Consider the following 11,407-nt stretch of genomic DNA (forward strand, 5'->3'; position numbering starts at 1 on the left):
TCAAGCTGTGTAGGCTCGAAAGCCTACTACCAATTAAGCATATTAGGTGATGTGCATCTCTGTAATGAGAAGGGGTGTGGTCTAATGACATCAGCACCCTATATCAGGTGTGCATAATTATTAGGCAACTTCCTTTCCTTTGGCAAAATGGGTCAAAAGAAGGACTTGACAGGCTCAGAAAAGTCAAAAATAGTGAGATATCTTGCAGAGGGATGCAGCACTCTTAAAATTGCAAAGCTTCTGAAGCGTTATCATTGAACAATCAAGCGTTTCATTCAAAATAGGGTCGCAAGAAGCGTGTGGAAAAACCAAGGCGCAAAATAACTGCCCATGAACTGAGAAAAGTCAAGCATGCAGCTGCCAAGATGCCACTTGCCACCAGTTTGGCCATATTTCAGAGCATTTTCATCACTGGAGTGCCCAAAAGCACAAGGTGTCCAATATTCAGAGACATGGCCAAGGTAAGAAAGGCTGAAAGACGACCACCACTGAACAAGGCACACAAGCTGAAACGTCAAGACTGGGCCAAGAAATATCTCAAGACAGATTTTTCTACGGTTTTATGGACTGATGAAATGAGAGTGAGTCTTGATGGGCCAGATGGATGGGCCCGTGGCTGGATTGGTAAAGGGCAGAGAGCTCCAGTCCGACTCAGACGCCAGCAAGGTGGAGGTGGAGTACTGGTTTGGGCTGGTATCATCAAAGATGAGCTTGTGGGGCCTTTTCGGGTTGAGGATGGAGTCAAGCTCAACTCCCAGTCCTACTGCCAGTTTCTGGAAGACCCCTTCTTCAAGAGGTGGTACAGGAAGAAGTCTGCATCCTTCAAGAAAAATATGATTTTCATGCAGGATAATGCTCCATCACACGCGTCCAAGTCCCAAGAAAGGGTATAAAAGAAGAAAAACTAATGACATGGCCTCCTTGTTCACCTGATCTGAACCCCATTGAGAACCTGTTGTCCATCATCAAATGTGAGACTTACAAGGAGGGAAAACAGTACACCTCTCTGAACAGTGTCTGGGAGGCTGTGGTTGCTGCTGCACTCAATGTTGATGGTGAACAGATCAAAACACTGACAGAATCCATGGATGGCAGGCTTTTGAGTGTCCTTGCAAAGAAAGGTGGCTATATTGGTCGCTGTTTTGTTTTTGAATGTCAGAAATGTATATTTGTGAATGTGGAGATGTTATATTGGTTTCACTGGTAAAAATAAATAATTGAAATGGGTATATATGGGTATATATTTGTTGCCTAATAATTATGCACAGACAGATATCCCCCTAAAATAGCTAAAAATAAAAACAAACTAAAAACTACTTCCAAAAACACTTATACTTATTGAGCACTCTTTGGCAGCTGTAAACTGCCATGCAATAAGGAAAGCTGAAACGGGTTCAGGTGAATGAAATGCTCTACAGAACGGTCGATTGAAAATGGTGGTTGGGTTTGAGCTTGGGACAGAGACACGAACACGGCGGGCTGTAAGACCTGCGCGGCAGATGTCGGGTGGGGAAGTCGGTCCAGTGTTTACAGTGAAGGCGAAAAATCAAATATCACAGACCAGCAGACGCCGCATCTATCTTGCTACGAAACAATGAGGCCGGCGAGTCTGTGATACACAGTAAGTCCACCGCTTCCTGCCCGTCTTCCTTTGTGCACGGCCGAACTCTTTCTGCATTCATTAAAACAATGTTCGAAGCGGATTCTGCTGCCGCTGTCATTTCAGATCTGGTTTAGGTCGGGACTGTGAAATGTACTGGAAAACGAGTAAAGCATGTTGATTAGTGTTAAAAAAACTTTACTTTCTCCAGGAATAAAAACTCGACCCGGATCTGCGGGCCTCAGTTCCAGCTCAGATCCGGTGGACCCAAAACCACGATCCTGGCAGGGGGGGGGTGTAGCTTTCACACATTTAGACGCCCTCTGCCTGTTTTTTTCATAATTTCTTGCGTGTCAAAAATGTTGTCAGTACTTCCTCTGCAGACAGAGACAGAATTGAGATTTCTCCCAGTATGATCAGTCCTCCCTGCCATTAGTCTGCTGGTCACGTGTCGGGGACATCTGCATCCCTGCTGACAGATCTTAGGCGCATGGTGCCAAAATGAGTCATTTCCTTTTTTCGAAACCAAATTAATAACTGCAGCTCTTAAAATAGCTGCATGTGTGTGCTGCTGATAATGCATCTACAGTGCATTCAGCATTGCATGCTCTACACAACACTTGCTGGACAGCGTGTGATTAAAGTAAAATGAACATGATTGTGAAATTATTGTGCTGTGCTGCAGTGTCCCACATGGTGCACACAACAAAATGTGTCCTCTGCCTGTAAGCCATCACCTTAGTGAGCAGTGGGCAGAACGGATTTGAACCGGCAAACTGCTAGGCAACAACTGTCCCACTGCCTCAGAGATATGTGTCATTAACTTTACTTTCTTGAAAAGTTATGAATCCCATGATTCTGTTCATTTCAATAGATGGACAAGTCAACAAAGAAAAAATGTAAGATTTTAAATATTAGTAGTTTCTGATAGAATCGCTGGGCTCCTCCCTTTATAAAACAATCATTATATATTATTACGGCCATACCAGTTGAAGAACGCCCAATCTCGTCTGATCTCGGAAGCTAAGAAGGCTTGGGCCTGGTTAGTACTTGGATGGGAGACTGCCTAGGAATACCAGGTGCTGTAAGCTTTAACTAGGGGCAGTGGTGGCCTAGCGGTTAAGGAAGTGGCCCCGTAATCATAAGGTTGCCGGTTCGAATCCCGATCCGCCAAGGTGCCACTGAGAACCTGAGGTTCGTGTTTTTATATAGTTAGCTCTGCATTTATAACACATCTGTATGGATATTCAGTTATTTCCATGCTTTTCAGAATGAAGAGAAAACAAAGATGGAGCAGTCACGGACAGCCGGGGGTGTTTCCCGCGAGTATAAACTGGTGATGCTGGGAGAGGGAGGAGTAGGAAAGAGTGGTGGGTATCATCTGCTTTCACTCTTCCTCTTTTGTTCCTGTCCCCACCCTGCCTCTCATACACTCTCAGTGTTTCACACCCTCCTGGTTTCCATCTCTGCATGGTCTTAATCATGTTTGATTAGAAGTAGTTGCTGTCCCTTGTGAATATTAACATCACAAATGCACCATGCAGCTGGTGTTTTTTCAGCAGTTAAAACTAGGGGTGGGGTCATGGCATTGTCGTCATGAAAACATGGGCACCTAGCAACTGCTTTACAACTCAGTATTTCCATGGAGACACAATGTAGAGCACACCTGGTGTAGGTATGGGTGGATTCTCTGCAGTCATCTAAGGGCGATAAGTTAATTAGATGACTGATGCTCCATAGTAACCCCACAGTTGCCATGGAAATGAGATGGGTCTTGCATTAGCACAGCAGATGTGTGTGTTTGCTCATGAAGAGCTTGAGGAGAGGATTATAGAGATATTCAGAGGAAGGGGTATATATGGGAAGCTTATCCTGTTTGTTGCACCAGATTATGTAACAGAGTTCCTTAATCACCTCCTCTTACAGTGATTTACTCTCTCATTATTTTTTTTCACTCATACCCCTTCTTCTCTTATGCTCTACTTGTCTGTGTTCATCTGTCCTCAGCCATCATCATGCAGTTCATCAGCCACAGGTTTCCAGAGGACCATGACCCTACGATAGGTGAGAAATTAAACATGCAAAAATGTTGGACTAGAGGATGAATCAAAGTATTTATTATGCCAGACTCAATTCAACACAGCATCCACGTTTAACATGTGTGTATGGTGCTGTGTGCCACATCATGTGACACACAAGGTTTCAGAACCAAACATCCTAACTCTCCTTATACCGTCTAAGTCAGCCAGGTGCAGGGCTGTTTGCTGTCACTCAGCAGAACTGCCTTTGTCAAACAGGAATTATTTACAATGCTGCTCCCAATAGCGAGCTGGGAACATGTGGACCTGAAGGAACCGAATGGCACTAATACTATAGGAAAGGTCCCAGGCTAAATTCAGAAGACAAAAAGGGGGAGAAGTTTACAAAGAGAAGAAGTTCTTGCTACAGATGCAGCTACTGCACCCTCCATAAGTAAAGATGAGTTCAAATTCATTTTTGAGAAAGTACCTTCATCCAGAGAAAACCAGTGAGATCACCCCAGTAAACACAATGTAATGTGTTGGATATTTCGGGCTGTAGTCGATGACAGTTAAAAGGTGAAACAGAGGACAAATTCCCCTCGTCATCCACCAGCATGGAGACATGTGTAGTCACTCAGGGAGTTGTCACTAAAAACAGCCATTATCATGAAAATGTCCATTTCAGGGGCAATAATAAAATAGTGGACATCATTTGGAACTGTTGCAGACTTGCCCTACTCCATTCGAACACCTGATGATTTACACCAATCGCGCGTCTGGACTATCCATGGGAGAAGAGTTTGTCCAGAGCTCTCTGACCAAAACCTTCATCTCTATGCACATTTAAAATTAAAAAGCTCGGTGGCCAGAAGAGCACAATGACTGATATTGAATAAATGATTTGAGAGTAAAATGTAATAGTGTATAACTTTAGATCAGCACTGTTAACAAGAACAGACAAGCAAGAAAGATTGGTGCTGATGAGACAGAGGTTCTTTCTAAATATACCTAAATACTTATTTATAGGATACCCACAATACAAAAAAAATGAGGATTGTCTGTTGAGGAGAGAGATTACTGCACCTGCTGTAATGACACATTGCCAATATTATTAACATTTAGTCAGATATTCACAGATATTTACCAGCAGTTTTCTTTTTTCCCTTTCCTAGAGGATGCCTATAAAACTCAGATCCGGATTGACAATGAACCAGCCAACCTGGATATTTTAGACACCGCAGGACAGGTAGGGTGACAAAAGACATCAACCAGATCTGGGGAACTGACCCGGAACGGGTTTCTGTCTACCACATGGTGTACACACCATGCACTCACAATCTCACACCTATGGGCAGTCACCTGTCTGTGAGAGAGCGTGCAAACTGAAACCATATCTGGGGGACTGACCCCGGGAAGTGGCAGTGTGGGGCACTGTCCAACTACATGGCATACACACCATGCACTCACACACTCACACCTATGGGCAGTCACTAATCTGCCAGAGAGCGTGCATGGTGTTACCATGGTAACACAACTGTCACAGTACTCATTCAGGCCATGAATTTTAAATTGTTATTCCAAATGTGCCCTTTTTAAAAACACTGGATTTCAGATGCTGAGTTTACAATTTATAATTTCCACTGGGTAAAACTGTTTTCAGTATGTCATTATTAATTATCATCATAATAATAATTGAATGTGACATTTAGTTTGAGCCTGCATGCAATTACTCATAACTCATTAACCAGGGTTTGATACTCAGTACAGAATTGTGGGTATCCAGCATGACCATCAAATGCTGGTCTTGCACCCCCTGCTGGTTTTGTGTGTGTGCGCACTTCTAGCAACACTGCACAGTCCAGAGTATTTATTCTAGTGGTGGGCCGTTATCGGCGTTAACGTGCTGCGTTAACGTGCTGCGTTAATGGGCGATAAAAAAAATATATCGCCGTTAATCTATTCACAAAGTTGGGTTGGGAGCTGGGTCTATACTACTTTTATTTTATTTCTTTCATTTTAATTTATGTACATATTTTGCATGTGTGTTATTTTGTGAATATTTTTTTATGTTCTTTTAATACTGTATATTGTAGAGAGAGGTGCAGAAAGACGCGATGTGTGACGCGATGTTCTGACGCGACCTTGCTTTTTTGCACAGAAAATCTCTTGGGTGTCAGCTCATCATTTGTGGTTCAAGAAACGATCAAAAAGTTACACAACGCAGAAGAAGAACCGCTACACTATGATGACTTTCACCTTGATATTTTAGCGCGGATGTATACCTAGCCGAATTGCACTGTAGGGGGCGAGAACAAGTCTTCGAACTGTGAAATTACCACATCAAACGTGACGTGGTAACATGGATGCAGCTATTTAACTGAATAAACAGTTGGTAAACACAAGTACATCTTATTGAAGATAATTTATTTTCATCACCAATTATCATAGTAGAACAGCTTTCTCAAGCAGTTTGTGATGCATTTTGGAAACAGGAGATGAACCCCTGGTCTAATGCGTCACCTGGCTTGAGAAACCCATTCTCAAAGACTTACTTTTAGTCATTATTTGGGTAGCACACATATTCTGAATGCCTTCGGCAGAATTCAAATGAGCCATTTTAATCTAGATTAATGTAATCTAAAATATAGATTAATCTAGAATAATTTAGATTACTCTAGATTAATCTAGATTAATTCCAAGATTACAGTGAGATTAATCTATGATTAAGAAAATTAATCTATGCCCACCTGTAATTTATTCCTAAACTTGGGACTCACCCAGGGGATGGCACACTGCATACACCAATCACTCACACATTAACACCTATGGACAGCATGCCAACCCCACACACACAAACTAGAGGCTGGATTTGAACTCAGGACTGTGGGGGTGTAAGGCCTTCAGAATAGGTCCTGCGGTGTTAATGGATAAGATTCAGACCAGTAACAGTATAGGTTTCCATAATTCAGAAATGTGACAACTGTGTGTGTGATTCCCAGGCAGAGTTCACGGCGATGCGGGACCAGTACATGCGCGCTGGCGAGGGCTTCATCATTTCGTACTCCATTACGGACCGGCGCAGCTTCCAGGAGGCGCGGCATTTCAAGCAGCTCATTTACCGAGTCCGCCGTACCGTCGACACACCCGTTGTCCTGGTGGGCAACAAGTCTGACCTGGCACACCTGCGCCAGGTGAGCAGCCGCACACACAGCCTGCCTGGTCACTGGCTCTGTTTGGTGAAATTTGAGTAATTAAATAACAAGTGTCTTACAGCAGTGTACTGTAGAATTGTGTTGAAATACTGTGAGTTTTGTATTGTATGTTTGCCCATTTACTGGCCAGCCATGAACTGATTTGAGTGGTGAGGGACTGCTATGTCATGTCTTGAGCTGCTGTCACCCTGAATTCTCTCTGATTCACATTTGGCATTTCAGGCAATATTGCTTCAGACAGGGCCAGAAAGACTGATGTGTGGATGAGTGTACATGGTGCTGATTACGTCGGAGTTATTCTGGGGTGCTGTTCCCCAATGTGAGCCCAGGCTCTGACAGTCTTTATGCGTCACAGTTACCATTGTTTGTCCATGCCGTAGTTGTCTGCGCAAATGATTGGTCGTTTAGCTAATTTCTGAAACAATTCTTTAAAATATCATTACTTTTGTGGTGGGTGGGTAATTGGATAAAGAGAACTAGCAGGCATTCATATCTTGCTTCTGCGTGTTTACTTCTGTTCTTCCTTACGTTTACATGCCCCAAGTCCTCAAAATAACTTTCATGTTCTTTTACCCTCTGAAGTAGTGAAAATAGCTTAGTGCCAGTGCCTGTAATACAGGACAGAGAGTCAAGGCTTCAACATCTCACACAGAACAGCTGGTCCAGGTCAGGTCTAAAAGCAGAAGTAGAGCTCCCATTTGCAGGTAGATGGAAATTTCCATGGATGGATTGGGGGATACCAAGTTTTCGTCAATGCGGGGGGATAGAGTGGAGTTGGTTGTTTTGTTTCTATAAACAGTGGATTTCTGCATGGTTGTATTGTTAATTTAGTTTATTTATTATTTTTGTTTTTATTTTTCAAGATGGTGGTACTGTTTTTAGGGGAGAGGGGCTTTAGAGTTCAGGTGTAGACAGTCCAATGGGGAGTGAGAGTAGTTGGTAGCCCATTCCCAGGTTATTTAACTGCTAATGTATGTTATGGAATTCTGTAAATATTGTTTTTGTTTGTAAAGATTTAGAAGCATCATTACAATTTTTTTTGCACTTTGAGAAGAAGACTAGATTTTTGCACAGGGCACAGAGATCAGAAGGATATAAGCAAATAGGTGCAGTATGATAGTAGCAACAAGGAACAACTAATGGAATCTGTGGATCAGGATGTGGGTGAAGGAGCATAAATCCTATTAGAGGAAGTAAATTTTTGTTTTTAATGTCAATTTCAATACATTTTTATTTGTGCAGCTCTTTTTATGTACATTGTCACAAAGCAACTCACATTAGAGCTTAACAGCTTAAGGCTTCTTGTGAAAAGGAAAGGAAGGAAGGAAAAACTCCCTGAAAAAGTAAGAAACCTTGAGAGGATCCAAGGCTCAGCAAGGGGAACCCATCCTGCTTTGGTCACCACTGGGTTACCCTTGGATGATCATCTCAGGTCACATATGTCTTGCATTGTGAACTGCATCCAGAGATTGCCAGGGAAGGAGCAATGTTCAGTTTTAAAGTCTAGTGAAACTTGAGAGAGTTCTACTCTCTCAAGCATATGTCTTGAGAGACCAGGCAGATGTAAACCAGACATTTCTATGATGCCACAGATGTTACTTGGTCAGTCCACACCAGGATTGAAATTTACCATCTACATAGGACTGAAGGGTGCGAGAGTTAATATGATAAATAGATAAATACATGTTACATAGTTTTGGGGCTCTGTATAATGCCCTATTTCTGGCTCAGGCTTTAAAACCGGGACTATGTAATGTTTTATATGTAAAAAAAAAGGTATTGACATTTTTTTTGCTTTTATATAGGTCTTAGTGGTCCCCAATACTATAAGTCTCTTAAATTCAGCCCTTTTTCGAGCATTTACCTGGGCTTGGGACCAGTAACCAAGGTACACACTGCCACATGCATTTCCAGTGGCTGGATTGGTTGTCAGTACCTGCTTTGAAGATCATAAATCAGACCATACCAAAGAGGGGAGGACCAAAATAGCTGAAACAGCTGCTAGTATCATTGTTTGAGAAGCAGTGACAATGAGGAAAACATACCTCTTGGAGGGATCCAAAAGCGAATCAGAAGTTACAAAAAAGGGTTGGAGGAGGCTCCTGAGGCAAAGGGAGGTCTAAGTAAAGGGTACATACCGAGAATGCACAGGGAATGCACACTTTTCTTCTTACATACTCTTTGACAGTTCTCTGAAGAAGCATTTGTAAAAACTAAATGTGCAGTAAATTCATTTGAATATAACTGTTTTTGTTCGACTTCTTTTTGCCATTTCAAAGTCCAGATATTCAGTGTTTTGCATTTAACTGTTGCTCCAGAGCGCTTTTCAATATTTTTAATATTCCCTGTTTAAATTATGTTCAACACCCGTCAGGTGTCTGTAGAGGAGGGCAAGGAGCTGGCCAGGGAGTTCCAGTGCCCTTTTTTCGAGACCTCCGCGGCTTTTCGCTACTACATCGATGAGGTGTTTGCAGCGCTGGTTCGACAGATCCGGCAGCGTGAGGCTGAGGTTGTGCGTGATGGTGAGAGGAAGACCAGGAGAAGCCACTCCTTCTGGAGCCGCCTGAAGTCTCCGTTCTACAAAAAGCAGCACTCCGAACACTGATGCATCCAGATAGAATGGCATTGTGGGATACAATGGTCCTCCAAGAGGATCACAAATTAACCCTTTTCTGAGGGTGGACAATGACTAACTTCACACTCTGTGATTATTGTGATAGTCTCTGTCCAGTCATTTAACTTTTGATTGACTGATTTAGAGCACAGTCGATCTGATTGTAACCTTGCTTGACCAGAATGAGCTGATTAAATGAATTTAGGGGTTAGTGAAAAAATATGCTGAAGTCATATGTCTTATTTTAATTTATAGATCATGTTTTTAGGCAGGTGAGAGAGAGATGGAGAGAGAAGAAACTATAAGCATGTTGCCGAGTGTAAAGACGTTTGAGAGGTCATAATGTCACATTCAGAGTGGTCACAACAGTTGCATTATTATTTTCACGCAAATGCATTCAGACCTGGATGTGTTTCCGCCTGTGAGCTTTCGCAACAGAAATAGCTGAACTTGAATTGAATCTGTAAATCAGGACTTACTGTAGAATTTTATTGCTGTCTCTCATTGTCAATTCTTACTGTACGATTCCTGTCAAGATGAAGTACTGTACCTCCCCAATTGCAGGGAATGGCCTCCATTAAACCCCTGACAAGCACTTAATACTCATTCCGACCCCTCACATGACAATATGTAAATCAAAATTTGTGTGGTTATTTTACTTGTTTTTCATGATTACTAGGGTTTTGTAATTTATTTTCATATAACATCTAAAATAAAATAGAAAGTTTTCCAAAAAGGCTCCAGAATCATTTAGTGTTTGTGAAGTTGAATTCAAACTAATTTGAAAGGTTTAACATGAACAGCATTTTGAAACTTAATTATTGTGATTGTGGCATGGAGAAAATGGAGAAAGTAAGCACCACAAGCCCTTCAAGCACTTTTATTCTGATAAATAATGAATGCTGTTCATGTGCATCTGTTATTATCTGACTATTGACGTTCATATTGGTTTGCATTGGTTTTGCTGCTGTGGCAAATTTGTCCTGGAAATACATTTAAAAGAAATCTCTGCACTACCCAAAATACCCTAAATGAACTTTACTGTTATCTGATGTTATTATATTGACAGCACTTGCCCTTTGTGACTGCGGTCTTCTTTTTTTTTTCTTCTTCTTCTTCAGAAACCTATTTGTGCCACTTCATCCAAAAAAATTGGATTCAGATGAAATACATGGTACATGCTTGGGCTGATTAGAAATGATGGTCAGCATTTTTAGTGATCATATCTTCTTTGATTTTTTCTTGCAGCATTCATAATTGCAGGTGAAAGATCATTTTTCTCCAACCATAGGCAGCTATCTCAATAGATAGATAATACACAAATAACCACAAACATAATAACACATTTAAAACAAAAACTGGTAAAAAATTCTGGACTTCATTTGAAGGATGGAGAAGAATTTACACCAAACACAAAGATGTTATACAGGATAATGTTCGAGGGAGAGGCCTAGCAGTTAAGGAAGCAGCCCCATAATCAGAAGGTTGGCGGTTCAAATCTCGATCCGTCAAGATGCCACTGAGGTGCCACTGAGCAAAGAACCGTCCCCACACACTGCTCCCCGGGCGCCTGTCATGGCTGCCCACTGCTCACTCAGGGTGATGGGTTAAATGCAGAGGACAAATTTCTGCCTTTCTAATTGGAACATCACAATATACCATAATACAAATATACCACTAATTGTAATGAAACTGCCTGATAACAAAGATTTATTTATTATCCATTACAAGCTACATGGCAACACTTTATGTAGACTTTTCTTTTATTTTTTTTTTTGTATAAAAATAACTAACTGAACCGTTTTGGAATATTTGGCATATTATTAATTTGTCAAATCTAAATAAACTAAACTAATAAGAAGAACTTATCGCATAAACGTTTTAAAGGTTAACATTCCGATTTGGAGTTTGTTTTGGAGTTTCCAGCGAGGACTCGTAAGTAATCTCGCGAGATCTGACT

At 41.6% G+C, this 11,407-nt stretch overlaps 1 protein-coding gene and 1 pseudogene across 1 annotated transcript; both read left to right on the forward strand.

The window, feature by feature from the left end:
* The first annotated feature begins 1,297 nt into the window (after window positions 1-1,297).
* On the forward strand, window positions 1,298-10,183 carry rit1 (Ras-like without CAAX 1). The gene is made up of 6 exons (XM_028964547.1): window positions 1,298-1,621; window positions 2,871-2,970; window positions 3,608-3,664; window positions 4,794-4,867; window positions 6,621-6,812; window positions 9,208-10,183. Exons 2-6 carry the CDS (start codon window positions 2,889-2,891, stop codon window positions 9,436-9,438), a joined length of 636 nt encoding a protein of 211 aa, XP_028820380.1. The 5' UTR covers window positions 1,298-1,621; window positions 2,871-2,888; the 3' UTR covers window positions 9,439-10,183.
* On the forward strand, window positions 2,573-2,691 carry LOC114770848 (uncharacterized; annotated as a pseudogene).
* Window positions 10,184-11,407: the final 1,224 nt, after the last annotated feature.

The sequence above is a fragment of the Denticeps clupeoides genome, chromosome 20 (genome assembly GCF_900700375.1).
Source record: "Denticeps clupeoides chromosome 20, fDenClu1.1, whole genome shotgun sequence".
In the NCBI taxonomy this organism is placed as follows: Eukaryota; Metazoa; Chordata; class Actinopteri; order Clupeiformes; family Denticipitidae; genus Denticeps; species Denticeps clupeoides.